We start from the raw sequence: 16171 nt of genomic DNA, 5'->3' as shown, positions 1-16171 counted from the left end.
ATCTTTGAAAACCATTATTTATTATTTCCATGGGGTACGTTTTCTCTTGGAGAAAACGTACCCTATAAATTGGGTACGTTTTCTCCTGGGTACGTTTTCTCCAGCATTCCATCGAAAGATGGTGTGTTGTTCAGGTTTGCAGTGTGACCCGCAGGCCTCTTATATCCCGGACCTACATTTACATTCTGCAAATTGTTTACTGAGTACGATGTTATACCAACAACTTATAAAACATACTTTGAAACATACCATACTAATTACAAGGATAACATCTCAAATTACCCAATAAACAATATAACGTTATATATCAATTGGCAAAACCGCAAAATAGGACGTAAATATCGGACTACTTTTACACCAACCCGTTGCGCATGCGTCCATGGGACTAAAATGAAAAAGAAAGGTTCTCTTTTAGGTTGACAGGTAAAATGCTTTACATTATTTTAAAGATAGTAGAAGGAAGCGGGTATAAAAACTAAAGTTATCGATAGCCTCCTACATATAATTGTCAGTAGTTTGATAGATAGTTAGAGAAACATGAATGGAAACACTTCTCAATGTGACAGTCGGCATAAGTTTACTTAGCTGAAAGAGTACTCTTCAAAAAGGTGTTGAAAAAAAGTTTGCTTAGGAAAATGCATTGGCTCATGGATTTTTTTATTTTTTTTCTTTATGAGGTGATTGTATACTTCTGTTACAGTGTAACTAACACAACCCTTTTATCTGTTCATTTTGCCCTATAAATGATAAATAATAAGTCAAGCTGACCCCCAAAATCTTTTTCGAACAGATTTGTACAGAATATCTAGATTAGATTCTATTTTAAATGATCACAGGCAATTGCTACTTTTAGGCTTTTTATGAAATCAGTGTTTTACTTAAACATTGAATGCTTATTTTTGGATGTTGTCGGTCTTGTATTAATAAACACACCAAGTGGTGCAGACAAATTGAAACTGCGCTTAAGTGTGGTATGATAATTTGTCTGCACCGCTTGGTGTGTTACAGGACCGACGACATCCAAAAATATAAGCATTAATTCAATGCTTATATTTAAATTTATACTGATGTCTATATTTGTATGAAATATATTTGTATTGTTGCTGTAAGGTGCCATAATATACAGTCTCAGTCAGGGACATGAAACATACATGAAACAGCCATCAAAATGTGTTATTTAGTTTGCTTCTGCGACTAAAAATATAGTGCCAGAAACTTTGTATTGACTAAAATAATATCTCAAGATTTTAGGCAGATCTGATGGTTAATTTGTTAACCACCCAGCAATCTTAAAGGTTTGGAAAATATGAATTACAGTCACGAAACCAAACTGACTCGTACCCAAACAGACTTGTAATCAAATTGTCAAGTATAAAATGACTTAATAATGTTATGCCTGCAGCCCTCAAAGAGTGAGAAGAATTTGTAAATTTAATTAATCGTTTTTTTTTAAAGAAAAGATTGCATGTAAACAGAAATTTCTATCAAATGTTGATATAGGGACCTCTTTGGCAAACTTATAGGAGATGAAATTATATTATAAAAAATTCTATATTCATTTATCTCACAATTTCTTAATAATTGAAATTATATCAAAACTTAACCTTAACAGGTTATCTTTTACATATACAACCCAAGTATCATTGTCTACCACCGGACCAATGGATTATAAGTCTGTTTGGGTACGAGTCGGTTTGGGTACAATTTCACTTGACTTTGAAAAGATTTCAACCAGGAAATTATGGTTCCGGTATATTTCTGGGATTTATACCAATTTTGAACTTTTAAATTTGATTAAAAATCGTGTAAAATACTGTGCAAAACGGTATGTAAACTTAATTCAGTTAGAACCTCTGAATCTCTCTCTCTATCTCTCTCTCTCTCTCTCTCTCTCTCTCTCTCTCTCTCTCTCTCTCTCTCTCCTGTTTTTACTGTATTGAAAGATGTATTAAAGTAATATGACAGTAGTTTTGTGTGCCTAATCATGGTTCTTAAGAATAGTACTTCACACATCAAATTATTGATACATTTGTCTGAATTTAGTGACCTGGTTAGCTGACATATTCCGTTTGCATTGTTTGCTGTTATCTGTAACAAAAAAAGCAATTGGAATTAAATAGTTAAAACTTTCACAGGAAGTGGCTGAGTCATCTTTTGTGGTTTTGTAACTTTCTGGCCAAATTTAATTAATGAGAAAACTTATTTGTTATCTTTTTTCACATAAGCCCACCAGAATTGTAGGCATTAGAAGAATACATATACATGTAGTTGTCTGATGATGTGTACATGCACATTTCACATATATATTTATGAATTATGATTGATGTCACAAGTCATTATTTCAGCTAGGGCAGCTTTATAGGATTGCCAACACAAGGCATTGTTTCTGTTAGGACATTTTAATAACAACAGAGGCAGTATGTAGGCTTCATGAATTTAAATGTTCAGAACGATGTTACATGCATACAATCCTTAAAATAAATTGGAATAAGATATAGGTGCTAGTGTGGTATTTAATAACTGTACAGACTTATATATTTAATATGTTTGATTTGGGCTGATCTACAGTATGCATTCATTTGTCCATCTAGCCAGGTATTTTTCATTTGCCTTAGTAGAGAATAGCAATCATGAAAAATTTGTGCATCTAGATTCCAATCTGTGTTAATGTTGCAATGCTGTCTGTATTTCTGACTTCCTAATTGTAAATTTATGTTGAAAGTTGGGGAGAAAAAACAAAACTGTAACACACACAGACTGACATGCTTGGCTCATCATGCCATGATGTAGATAACTGCGAAAACGAAGATACCTAATTGTTCACCTTTCAATTCCCTAAGTTTATCCTGATATTTGACAGCTCAATGTGTACAGATGTGGAAAAATGTCACATAATAATCACTGCTATGTCAAGTGAATAGGAACGTTCTTGATTTATATTTTTTTATGAAATTAATTAACATGTTAAATTGTTGGAGATCTTTTCTAGATTCAACTGGTTTATAAATATCTGGTGTCTTGGTTGTTCAAATCATGCATGGCCGGTTTAATGCGTACACTTGTTTCGTAGAATGCGTAGTCAGTCTGAGCAGCTGTTTTTAATGAGAGGATTTGGGAGCACAGGTGTTTGATTTAGCAAGGTATGACAGTGTCACAACTAGATAGTGTGGGTACAAATTGAAATCCATTCCTTTGAAGTTGCTAGTAAGTTTGATTGGATTGTTGCATAGTTATAAAAAGAGTTGGTCTGTACAGCATTTTTAGACAGCATGAGTATGTATTTTTCGAATCTTTATAGGCTTTGAATATGTATATCGATTTTCATATCAGTTTGAATTGGTGCAGTTTTAGAAATGTACCAGTAGGTATTGTGCGACACCTGTTTCATTATAAGTTCAGTGTAATATTAATGCACCGGTTCTGAGATAGTTGAAGTTTATTCTTATACATGAAAAGGGTAGAATAGAAGGAAAAACTCAAATTTAACTTTATGGGCAATGTAGATAAAAAAAATTATCTATTAATGAATTGAACTCATCGAACAGATTAAGGCTAAGTCTTTAGGAACTACATGTACCAGTTTCTGGTTTTATTTATAGAAAAAATAAAGTGTAAATTTTTGGATTTTTTTTTAAAGCAATTAAATCCTATTATTTTCCTTCCCTATTTTATCAAGGTCACATCATTCAAAACCCAGATTGAGATATACCAATCTCTGATAGCCAAAATTTTGCCTTTGCCTTTAAAAATTACCAATACTATAATAGATGTAGAGCATAAACTCTTTAGTTCCCCCATAAACAAAATAGACTTTTACATCCGTTTCTCTGATGTACTCGTACAACCAATCTACATCAAACTTGATATACCTCAGTGTAACATATGTCTGAAACTTGTAGCCTAATTAGGTATTGAGTTTTTTTGTTTTTTTTTTATAATTTTAGACTCTGGTATCATTCAGATTTGTTTCAGTCCATGTCGAGCTTTTGAAGGATATTTCTAGCTTTTTATGCTACCTTTGGATAGTATTATTACAAGCCATGTACAAGAAAGATATTAGATTGGAATTTCATTCAAACATTTTATTTGGACTGGTAGGAGCACACACATGAATCGCCGCAGTGAACATTGGTCCGTCTGTGTTTCTGGAGAAATCTGATCACTTGATACCACGACTTGAGATTCATATCTTTTGTTGGATTGTTTACCAGGTAATTGAGTAACATCCAGGGCCGTATTTTCTTTTATTTGTTGTCGGACAAATTTAAACCAAATGGAATCATGGCTGATTAATTTAATGGATGATAACTTTAGGGAAACGGAGTTTAACAGTGAAATGTCCAGTAAGTTTTCTCTTATTTTTTTAAACACTGGTACTCTTTCTTATTTTTCTTTGCTTTTATTATCTTCAAGAACCAATTAAGAGTAAATGGATTCTCTTTCTCCTTTATTTTGCCATTAATCTTCCATTAAGGCCTATACAGACATCCATAAAAAGCTAGTTGCTTGTTTTGTACACAGAGAGAGAGAGAGAGAGAGAGAAAAGTTATTTGCTCAGTGAACAATACACAATAAAAACTTCCTAAAAAAAAATATAAATATTTTTATCTGTATTTTGTAAATTGTGTTCAATTTTATAAATGATATCAAAAAAAATCTCATACGATGCATAAATCAACTGTACTATACTAGAATGCCCAAAAACATGAGCAATGAAAACTAAAGTCGGCCTCTTTAAGTCAGGACTAGGAAGTGTGTGGGCCATTATCATGAGAGTACTTGTTGAAGATGTAGTCATTCAGTTTCCATGTTGAAATTTTTTCGTTGCAGAAGCATGTACTTGAACAAGTTTTAATTACTATGGTAAGTTAAATTCTGGGTTTATTATACAAGGAAAACGCAGAATGCATGTGCCTTGAATTTTGAAATAAAGCAAAACATGCATGTATGTATGGATTTCAAAACGTGGTGGAAGAGCAATAAGGAAACAGGAGTTAATCAGATTTGTTTGAATCCGTGCAGTGGTTATAATTTCAGTTTAGAGCAGTTGGAAACTAATAGAACATGATGACGTGTTTATGTGTGTGTGTATAATTTATTAATGAATGGTAATGAAAGCATTTTCTAGCAACCACTCTCCAAATTAGCCAGCCTAATGCACATGCAGTGTCCTGCTGTTCATGTTGTGCTTGGAAAAACAATTTCTAATTTCTGTTCATGGACTCTGACTAAAAGGAAAAAATGGCTGCATGTATTTGGATAAGTGTGATTGGATATAATTATCTTTGTTGAATTTCATCGTTGTTTTAAGGAAAGTCTGCAAAGTTTGTAGGTATATACATGTACTGGAATACTTTCTAATATCTTAATGCTTATTTTTAAAGCAGGAATTGCATGTCAGTATTATGTGAAATATTCTGTCCCATTTTCACAAAATAAAGGCAATAGATACAGCAGGTATTAGATTGCTTTAGGTTCACAAGAAGCACTGGTTGTAAACCTCATATTACCCGTAGTCATAAATAAACAACTTGCAGAAATTTCCGGCAATGGAGAGAGTGTTGTTGAAAATATTCTGAATTTGAATCTAACAAGTCAATCTTTTTTTTGCGTTTGCTGTAAATTCACTACCATCAAAGAATTTACTTCAATTACCAGTAATGCATATATGAAGTTTTTGTAACATTTTCATACTTGTAAGATCCAAAGTTGTCTAATTAACAATTCATATAGAGGCAGCTAGAGTAGACATTACTCTCATAATCGGCAAAATTTCAATATTGGTTGCCTTTGGCCAATATTCAGTTCACACTTATTTTGCATGATGGCCAGAAATCTGAGTCCGGTGATTAAGAATGAAGCAGTAATTTCAGTGTAGCTGATCTGTGATAATTGACTCTGATATTAAAGAAGCAGTTATTTACGGCTTTTTTGCCCACATCGATTTGATGGTCTTGCCTCCCATTTCAGATGAAAATTGGGAGAGATGATTACTTTACTCTTGAATGCATCTATATTCATTAAGACTAACAGTGTGACATTTCCGCCCCTTTATATTGTCCAGGAAGAGCAAATTGTCTCGGGCCTAGTGTGGATTTTTCATGCACTGCCAGAGCTATTTTTTTTATTTGATGTCTGCTCCCGGCTACTTTTTTGGAGTAATGGAATCATTTTCACAGTAATCAATTCTGGGTGTTATGTAACTTGAGTGCTTTTGATTTATTGCAGGGAGTGAGAGATTGACAACTTGTGTTAAATTCCAAAGAAAGAAAATGAGGTAACAACTACATTCGAATGCAGTTTCGAGGATACCATCAAGATGAATTTGCCCAGTAGCTTCGCCTTCGACTATGGATGAATAAAGCCAAGAACTGAAGTCTTCATTGGATTGACATATCATTTGCTGTGATGGACTCCTATTAGATCTTTATTTTGGTTGTGAATTTTTTTTTCTTCTTTCATTTATTTATTTGCATTGAGAATTTTTTTTTTGCTGGACAAATTTAACATGTTTCTAAGACGTTACATAGAAAGGTTGAAGACCTCTTGCTTTCGCCAAAAGACCAGGTCATTTTCCATTACACGAGTATTCATCATTGTTATTCTCTTCAGTCTTGTGACTTTCTTCATCCTCTCATATAAACTGATGACCCCAAGACACGTTCGTAAAATGCCACATCCACCAGTTCCAAAGGTGCACTGTCGATTCGAAAGAAAGATGCAGTTTGCGCCTAGGGACCACAACACCAGGGACAATCTGCAGATCAGTAAGAAAGTGCTGGTGATTGCCGAGTCCCATTATCCCAAACTGGTGAGACAGATAGTACAGACGCTTGAACTAGCTAGGTTTGACTACAAGATCGAAAGTACGGGTAAACATTTACCTCCCCTGACTCATTTAGACAAGGGAAGGTGGTCTGTGATTATTTTTGAGAATTTGGAAGCTTACTTGGCTATGGACCAATGGAATCGGGAAATGATTGATAAGTACTGTAAAGACTTCAAAGTCGGGATGATCATTTTTGTGCACTCTTCTGATGAATTAGGAATTGATAGGGAGAAAGTTACAGGATTTCCCTTGATTCTACGGTACAACATGGGACTTCGGGATTTCCACTTGAACATGTATTCCGAAATGTGGAGAATCGCTCGACCGGGTGAAGTGATAGATGGGCCCCTAGAGGATGATGATTGGACAGTGTTTGAATATCACAACAACACGTACGAACCATTGGCGTTCGCTAGGGCTGCCCCCAACCAATTTATAGAGGGTACTGAACAAGACAATTCAACTTTAGTGGCTGCCATCTTAGACGTGGGGAAACATGATGGGATAAAGCGTGTGTTCTTCGGAAACTCTCTGGAGTTTTGGTTGCATCGCCTGATGATGGTTGATGCTCTGTCGTACCTGTCACATGGGAAGTTGAGTCTCTCTCTGGATCGTTATATTCAAATAGATGTGGACGATATATTTGTTGGGATCACTGGGACAAGAATGACAGCAGGAGATGTGGAGGTGAGAATGAAATTGCTGTTATATGTTGAACAAAAAGAGGCAGGAAATTGTTTTTAACCCTTACTCATTGTATTTCAAAATGCACAAATTCTTTTACTCACATTTTTGAAAATGATTTTTGGAAATGTCTTGTAAGATTAAAGATATATATATGTCATGAAACAGAGTAAGTTAAAGATCTCTTTTTTATTGGTACATTTAAGTAATGATGATAATTCCACGGTATATGACCAGTAGTTATGATTGTGAAAAAATGAATGCAATGATGGCAAGGGTTCAGAATATTGCCCATGCTTTTATTTGAAATTATCAATATGCATTTATGATTTAATTGTACAATGTATACAGTTTGTAATAAATGTAATGATTCCTGAACTCATTGTAAGGTGATATTTTAAATTGACAGGCCATGGTACAAGCTCAGGAGAGGTTTCAGAAGAAGGTGGAGGGATTCATGTTCAACATGGGATTCTCCGGCTATTACTTCCAGACCGGAGATAATCCCGAAAATGAAGGCGACAAGAAGATACTAGGTAATGTCAAACATAGCTTTGGAAATGCAAAGATGACATGTGTAAGTTATGAAAGCAGGGTTGGGCAAATGGCATCAGATTTAATACAGAAATACAATTTTTACTGATACTTGAAGTGGAATGATGTATCCTACATTTTGACTGGTTTATAAACATGGTTTACTAGTAGTTGTATTTTTGTGCTTATCCCAAGTGTGTTTTTGTAGGAAATACTCCATTTTTAGATAGTGTTGTAAAAATTGTAAGTAGATAAGTTGGGAATCATTTGAAAGAGGTTAAGCACACTGGGTGTGCAATATGGCCTCCGAAGTAGCACTGTTACAAACATCAGTAAGCTCTCAATATTTCACAACATTTCATTAAAATAGATTTTGAAATATAAGAATTACACAAATATGTGCTAAAAGGGTTCTACCGGGTAAATGTCTTGAATGACATCAGTGACATGACTGGATCATTTAACCAAAGATATCCAGGCATGGCATGATGATCAACAAATATTGTAATATACTGAACTATACATTTTGTAAAGTGTGGTCTTCATGTTGAAAATTGATGGAATATTTCAAGTAAGAAGTTTTTTTTTCCAAAGCTGTCATTAAGGTTTGGTGTGAACCAATGACTGAAGGCTTCCTTTCACTTATATCTCATTTCATCATCAGATTTTGTGGAATGATGTTATATTGTTGTGTTGACATCTTGGTTAACCAACTGTTAACTGACCATTCTTCAAATTGTAGAATACAAGAACAAGTTCTGGTGGTTTGGTCACATGTGGAAGCACGAACACTCGCACAAGTTTCCTCAACAGAGACTGGAGCAATCCATGCTCAAAAACTACCAGTTTGCCAAGGTATAGATGACATACCTTATATCTGTTTATTTTGCATGTCACAAAAAATAAGGGAAAAGGTGTAACTTTTTAATTTGCTTTAGTCATTTTTTGTCACTTAAAAAGTTTCCTATAGCAAATAATACCGGATATATATTCTGCGTATTGGATATTTTGTGATGCAAAAGTGATCACAAAAAAGTTAAAATTAGATCATCGCGTAAGTTACCGGATATACAGTACTGGGAATATATACTTTCATGTTTACAGTGAAGTACCAGTTTGTGATTGCATGTATAAGACCAGTTTTTTCAAAGTGTAGATGATACGTACATTTACATGTATATTGAAGTATATGTACAGTCTTGGGTGGGTCTGATATAAAGTACAAAAGCTCTGAAAATAAAGCAGTTTGCCCACCAGAGGGATTTTTTTTACTGGAACGTCTGATTTCTACAGCTTCATGTACTGTAAAGGACAGAGGGTGTTTCCTGTAAATGTCACACTCCATAGAAATTTTGTAGATAACCCTTGAACAGGCATTGAAAATCTTTTTTTTTCTGAACCACTGATTTCCTTAGGGACTGATGTTCAGGATTATGGGGAGAGAAGGGTCTTGGCTTTGTAATTAAGAGCTGTTTGTTATTCCGAGAGAAGTTATCAGAATTTGATTCTTGCAAAAGCTAGAGATTCCTGAAAATAAAGTTCCCTGGAGATATATATTGATTATTCAATTCTTTGATATCAGTTCTGTGATATATATGCACCATTACAGAATAAACGTTTTCACAGAGTGCTCTTGAGAAAAAAAATATTTCTGTCAGAATGGATATCAGATTTTGGGAATGTTTAAATTGAATCTTGCAAGTCAATTATGGAATATCAAAATATTTTATTTGGCTAAATGGCATATAACTTAATTGAAGGTTCCGACAGAAACCACTGTTCTTTATAGGACTAGTAAAACTACCATATAAATATTTTAGTTTTTTTGGACATAAACACAATATAAGGGATTGCGTTGCATTTGAATTTGAAAATTAAGCTGTTGTGGCACTGTTTCAGGAGATGAAGATCCCTGTACATCACCAGTATGCAGTAGCCCCACTACACGCTGGTGTGTTCCCAATCCATGAGGAACTGTACAATGCCTGGAAAAATGTGTGGGACATCCGAGTGACCAGTACAGAAGAGTACCCCCGCCTGCACCCTGCCTGGAGAAGGAGGGGCTTCATATACAAAGGGGTGATGGTAAGAACTTGCTCACAAATCTTTACACAAAAGGAGGTGTTCATAAACTTAAGGGTTTATGGTAAAATTTCGCTTACAAACCATCCCATAAATTTAAGTTGAATTTTACAAATGTGTTCTTACTTAACTTAATCCTACTTCTTACCCCTCATCTCTATTATATCTGCAGTGTATGTTGGAAAGTTGTTACTTACACCTTGTGGTAATTACTTATATTTGGTCCAGTAGACAAGAAAGATAGGATTCATTTAGAAAGTTGACGTTTTGTTAAATAATGTATATGCTTGGTATATCCAGAGCTTACTCAGGCAGACCAAACCATGTATTCTGGTCAAAAAGCTCTCTGCAGCTTTAATTGATAAATGTGTAATTTGTCGAGTTCACATCATGGAATTCAGGCCTTGTGTACAGCAATGGCACGTGTCCTGTTTATTACCCATTAAATATCATTACTCTTGTGTTGACAGGTTCTTCCACGCCAGACCTGTGGACTGTTCACACACACCATGTACTATGACGAGTACCCTGGGGGCCCACAGGTCCTGGACAAGAGCATCCAAGGGGGAGAGCTCTTCTTGACATTCCTTTTCAATCCTGTGAGTCTGTGCACACTGTTTCTCATTTCCTTTACATGTTATATAGTGAAGCAAGTTTCAATCCAATGAAAAATGTTCTTTATGGCATTTAGCTTTTGTTAGATGAGTGCCTTTCTTTGACATAAAAGATAGTACCTGTATATACATATTTTTTTTTAGCTTAACTTTGTCTCTTTGAATGAATAGTTCAAGTAGGTTAAATTTGAGATTATTATGAATTCACAATGGTACTACCTACGTACTTTTACTTTCAGATTAACATATTCATGACACACATGTCTAATTATGGCAATGACCGCCTGGCCTTGTATACCTTTGAGAGCGCTTTCAAGTTTGTTCAGTGCTGGACCAATTTAAGGTTGAAGCAGGTGCCACCTCTGGAAATGGGAATTAAATATTTTGAAATGTATCCTGAAGAGAAGGATCCTATTTGGAGGGTAAGTTTCAAAAATGGCAATTGTAAAATGAACCTTTTTAGCGCAAAAAATTTGGAATGCTCTGTAGTATTATATCCAATAAAATAATAATCGATGAAGCAGAATTACAAAATACATACATTAATCTTTATGAATTGTCATGTAAGAGACACCCTAATAGGAATGGTAATTATTACATAAATATATTTTTCTGTTTTTCAGAATCCATGCTCTTATAAGAGGCATTTAGAGATCTGGTCAGAAAACAAAACTTGTGATAGACTGCCGAAGTTCATGGTCATCGGACCTCAGAAAACTGGTAAGGTTCACTTTACAGAGTGGACATGACAACGAGACCACTGGCTGGTCAAACATGTAACTAGAAAGTGATGTTATAGGTATCATTGAACTAAATCGACTGGTTCTTCTATGTTGTAGGTACCACAGCATTATACACGTTTCTCTCCATGCACCCAGCCATCATCAGTAATTACAACAGCTCGGAGACGTTCGAAGAGGTTCAGTTCTTTAATGGAAACAACTACTACAAGGGCTTGGATTGGTTTGTTCTTTTTAATAGATTTGATTGTTCCTAGATATTTTGCTTATAGTCATGTCTTTGCCCTGTAGAAATAGTGTTTTTTTCTGTCAGTAAGCAGCACATTTGATGGAGACGATTTTCATTTTTTTCAGGTACATGAATTTCTTCCCCATTCCGCCAAACGCTACCTCAGATTTTCTGTTTGAGAAGAGTGCCACTTACTTTGACAGTGAGCTGGCACCGCATCGAGCTCACGCTCTCCTGCCCAAGGCAAAACTCATCTGTATACTCGTTCATCCGGCCAAAAGAGCATATTCCTGGTATCAGGTACACTCATCAAGTGTTACATAGCTGTACATGGAGATACACCTTTTTTTTGCATAAATACTGTGTTTGATTATATTTCGCTGTTTATCTTTATATCAACCATACACTAGCTGAAGGATTATTCAGTGATTACTATTACAGTAATTCAACCATAACATACTGATTTGTGGGGAAGTGGGGTTGGGGTGTTTTAAAAATTCACATATAGGTATTTATCAAAGGAAAATATATATTTTTCTAAGTACCCAAGTATTTAGAGAATATTTAATATGTACTCGCAACAAAATGAGGGTTTAAATGACCTTTGCCTTACCTTTATTTTCAGCATATCAAAGCACATAAGGACCCGATAGCAATGAATCATTCGTTTTATGAAGTGATCACGGCGACTAACTCGGCCCCCCAGAAGCTTCAGAGTCTGAGGAATCGGTGCCTGATGCCAGGAATTTATGTACAGCACCTGTCCAGGTGGCTAGATTTCTACCCAGCCAGACAGGTGAGTGTCCCTATTATATTCAACCAATATTACATATATAATATGGTAAGTCAAATGTAAAAATTTCAAAATAATTTTTAACAAGGAATTAATTTATACAATAAGTTAATTGGATCATGTATCAATGGATTTTATGTTGGAGGGGATGAGGGGCTATTTATCAGAGAATTCATTATTTAATATTTACCCAGATTGGTTGCAACTGCTCTTTATTTCTTGATTATGAGTTATGTGTATGTTTTTGCTACCATTTAAAATGAAGAAATGGTGTCTTTCAGTTATTTATTGTGGATGGAGAAAAACTCAAGAATCAACCAGCAGCTGTGATGCATAATGTTCAGCGGTTCCTACATATAGAGCCGCACTATGAATATAATGATTTACTCAGGTAAACATCATTTGAAATTTGATAGAGTTATGTTATTGTGTCCCTGCTTTGTCACAATGCCTTTAGATGTGAAATCCTTGTAAACCAATACATTGTACATGTACAATAGTGAAATAACACTTGAGGTCCAATGGGTCATCTCTGTCAAATTGAAAAATGCATTACCAGAAAGACAGTTTTTGAATGCCTTTATTGTATCTATTTGGCTTGACATGTAGATTCATGTAATGCTTTTATTTCTGTATTTCAGGTTTGATCCCAAGAAAGGGTTCTATTGCCAAACCATGTCGAACAACAAGAGCAAGTGCTTAGGTCGAAGCAAAGGGAGAAAGTATCCCCCCATGGACCAGAAATCAATGGCGGTCCTACAGCAGTTCTACAGTAAACACAACGTGGCCCTGTCTCATCTGCTGGAGAAATACAAGTACAGGATTCCTAATTGGCTGGAGCAGGAGCTCAGCAGCAGCAGATAACACTCAGTTCTGATTGGTCAAAAAAAAAAAATGGCATTTATGACAGTGTAATTTAGAGAGCCAGTCCAAATATCGTCTTTCATGACATCAAATGTTGTACTGCCAAAAAATTTTGATTTTTTAAATTAAGTTAATAATTGAGTAATGCTTTTGTGTGAGAATGAGAGAGTTGAGGAAGATATTAATACTTGGAAATTGAGCAAATTTTCATTTTGTCATGGAACAACTTTGAATTTTAAACTTTATGAAACAAGGTTGTTGGTGGGTTTTTTTACAGGGCCATTAAATTTGCTAATCATAACTGGTGCTAGAATAATTGTATTTGGTTTGTAAGCTGCTCATGTCGTGCACTCCCTTGTCGTATGATTGTGATATTTTTTTATGCTGTACCCATCCTCTCCACAAGGTTGACCTGTAGGAAATGAATCTTATTCTGATAGACTTCATTTTTCCTTTGATTTGATTTAAAATGTTTATGAAATTTTCATTAGGAGTACAAGTGACTTCAGGACATTGTTCAGAAATATGTAACTAGAATCAAAATCCACACTCTTTAAGTATTATGAATTGTTTACATGTATTTAAAATCATATTGATATGAAATCAAGTAGCAAAATGGTTGAGTGTAAATTTTAATGTCAAAGCATTGAAAATTAACTGTAAACCTAAATGTTGTCATTGGAGTAGTTGCCACGTTAGTTTAATGGCTGTGAATGTTAATTTATATTTTTGCCACAAGGACAGGAGAGGGTTTCTGTATGCTTTCTTTTTTTACCAGTACATTTTTAATGATTTTAATGCAGGTCATAAAGATTGATTTTATAAGCAATTGATTTTTTTTTTTTAAAACATTTGTATAAGTTGTTTTTTTTTTAATGCTACTTAGGTAATCAACAGTCTTTTTTGTTTATAGGAGAAACAACAATCTACTTTGTTTATAGGAGAAACTTACTAATAACTGGTTAAAATACGTAACCTCCATGCCCATAAGGTACCGGTACATGTACATGACCATTATTAGTTGAATCCTAATTATTAAAAAAAAAATTGACTTATGTCTACATGTATAAATGGAGTGTGTTTGTAGGAAAATTTTTGATGGTTTATTTTAATACTGATTGTCATACTACAGGTAGCTTTCAAATCCCGGTTTCATTCTTTCAAAACACTCAGTAGCCATGATCATAGTGAAAACATTAAAAACTTGGATTCTCTTCCTCCCCTTTTCCCCTCCCCTCCCCCCCAATCCTCCCTCACTTTGTACATGTATGATGTGGTTGTCTACCAGTTTGATTACCAGACTTGTTTACCAGTTTGTTGTTAAACTCATTTTTTTTATGTAGCTATTGTTTACGTAATTTTACAATAGATTAATACATGTTTTAATTTTGTTGAACAAGCTTTAATTCATCGAATTCATTTTGAATTTAATCTTCTTTTTTTTTCAATGTTGAAAAAAACAGTCAATTTTTATGAGATCTGGTCTCTTATTTTTGTAATCGGATGATGTACAAGCACCACTGATTTTGCACTTTGATAAATATAAACATTTTGATTTGCTTTTCACTTTACCAAAAAATTATGTTGAATGTGCATGCAGCTAAAGGATGCAATGCTATGTATGAAGTATATATATTAGCTATTTACCATGTTGCAAATGCTGAAAGAAATTGCTTTCGGGGAAAACAATGCTGAGAACAAGTTGTATTCATTGTAAATACCATTTCCAAAAAAAAAATATGTGCAATTCCTGTGGAATTTTTATACATAACTGTACATGTACGTTTGTGAAGATAGCATGACATGTTTTTTAAACTGCTTTGTGTATTTTTGTATGAACTTGTAATTACTTTTGAATTTTTGTCAGCATTATTCTCATTCAGACCTGACAGTATTTGCAAAGTCATCATTTTTAATGCAACGGGTTTTTGCTGATCATGAACAAAAAGCTTCTTCTTGTCATATCAAAAGTGCTAGATTATTAATAAAGCCCTTGTAGTACATGTAGTTTAAATGTGTAACTTATTTTGTTCCGTGAACATATTGGTGCAAACGTTTGAATAATTGTACTCATAAAACACTGGTATTAATTAAATGTTCAGTAGATTAATTTTAAAAATATTGTGATTTACAATGTAATTTAATGTACATTAGGGTTTTTTTTAGGGGTCTGCAGTTGGCCAATTGAAAATACCTCATATTAAATTTAAACAAAGATAAAACTTGATGAATGATATTCAGTCTTGTTCATGATTATAAACTTGTGTATATTTTCCACTTTCAAATTAAGTCTTCTTTATAAACTAATTTTAATGCATGTACTTTGGTTTCATGTATACCGGTCTTCATGCTAGTTCAGAACATGCTCTGGCAATTCTAAACCTATATTAATCTTTTAACAGTTGAACATTTTTTCAATTATTGTTCTTTTTTGTAACATCTTGTTTGCAGAACATGTTTTTCTTGATAGTTGAGATTTCGAATGGTAGCAATAATGGTTGTCTTTAGGGCTTTTTGTAACTTTTGATATCATTTTTTATACCCCCCGCAAACAAAGTTTGGGGGGGTATATAGGAATCACCTTGTCCGTCCGTCCGTCTGTCTGTCTGTCCGTCTGTCTGTGCAATCGTGTCCGGTCCATATCCTTCTTATGGAGAAACATTGGAAGTTCTTACTTCACACAAAGATTGCTTATGACCTAAAAGTGTGTCATGACCTTGACCCAAGGTCATTTGGGCAAGGTCAAGGTCACTGGCAGAAAAAATGCAAAATTCGTGTCCGGTCCATATCTTTCTTATGGAG

General features: G+C 34.4%; 2 protein-coding genes across 5 annotated transcripts in view; both read left to right on the top strand.

Annotated features, from left to right (window-relative positions):
- LOC105332998 (nucleolin) overlaps positions 1-16171 on the top strand; it is a 209623-nt gene that overhangs the window by 142355 nt on the left and 51097 nt on the right. The window lies entirely within an intron of this gene.
- LOC105332997 (bifunctional heparan sulfate N-deacetylase/N-sulfotransferase 4) lies at positions 344-14747 on the top strand. Of its 4 annotated transcripts, none has more exons than XM_011435763.4 (13): positions 344-423; positions 6229-7516; positions 7923-8049; positions 8790-8902; positions 9947-10132; positions 10600-10728; positions 10983-11165; positions 11367-11463; positions 11583-11706; positions 11838-12012; positions 12338-12508; positions 12787-12896; positions 13147-14747. In XM_011435763.4, the coding sequence occupies exons 2-13, from the start codon at positions 6509-6511 to the stop codon at positions 13367-13369; spliced, it is 2646 nt and encodes an 881-aa protein (XP_011434065.3). In that variant the 5' UTR covers positions 344-423; positions 6229-6508; the 3' UTR covers positions 13370-14747. The 4 variants fall into 4 exon arrangements, with proteins under 4 accessions (XP_011434065.3, XP_034312792.2, XP_034312794.2 ...); XM_034456901.2 differs by lacking the exon at positions 344-423 and adding an exon at positions 3966-4211; XM_034456903.2 differs by lacking the exon at positions 344-423 and adding an exon at positions 4236-4343.

This window comes from Magallana gigas, chromosome 7, assembly GCF_963853765.1.
Source record: "Magallana gigas chromosome 7, xbMagGiga1.1, whole genome shotgun sequence".
In the NCBI taxonomy this organism is placed as follows: Eukaryota; Metazoa; Mollusca; class Bivalvia; order Ostreida; family Ostreidae; genus Magallana; species Magallana gigas.
The sequence above is the reverse complement of the archived record's forward strand: the minus strand, read 5'-3'. Positions and strand labels throughout refer to the sequence as shown.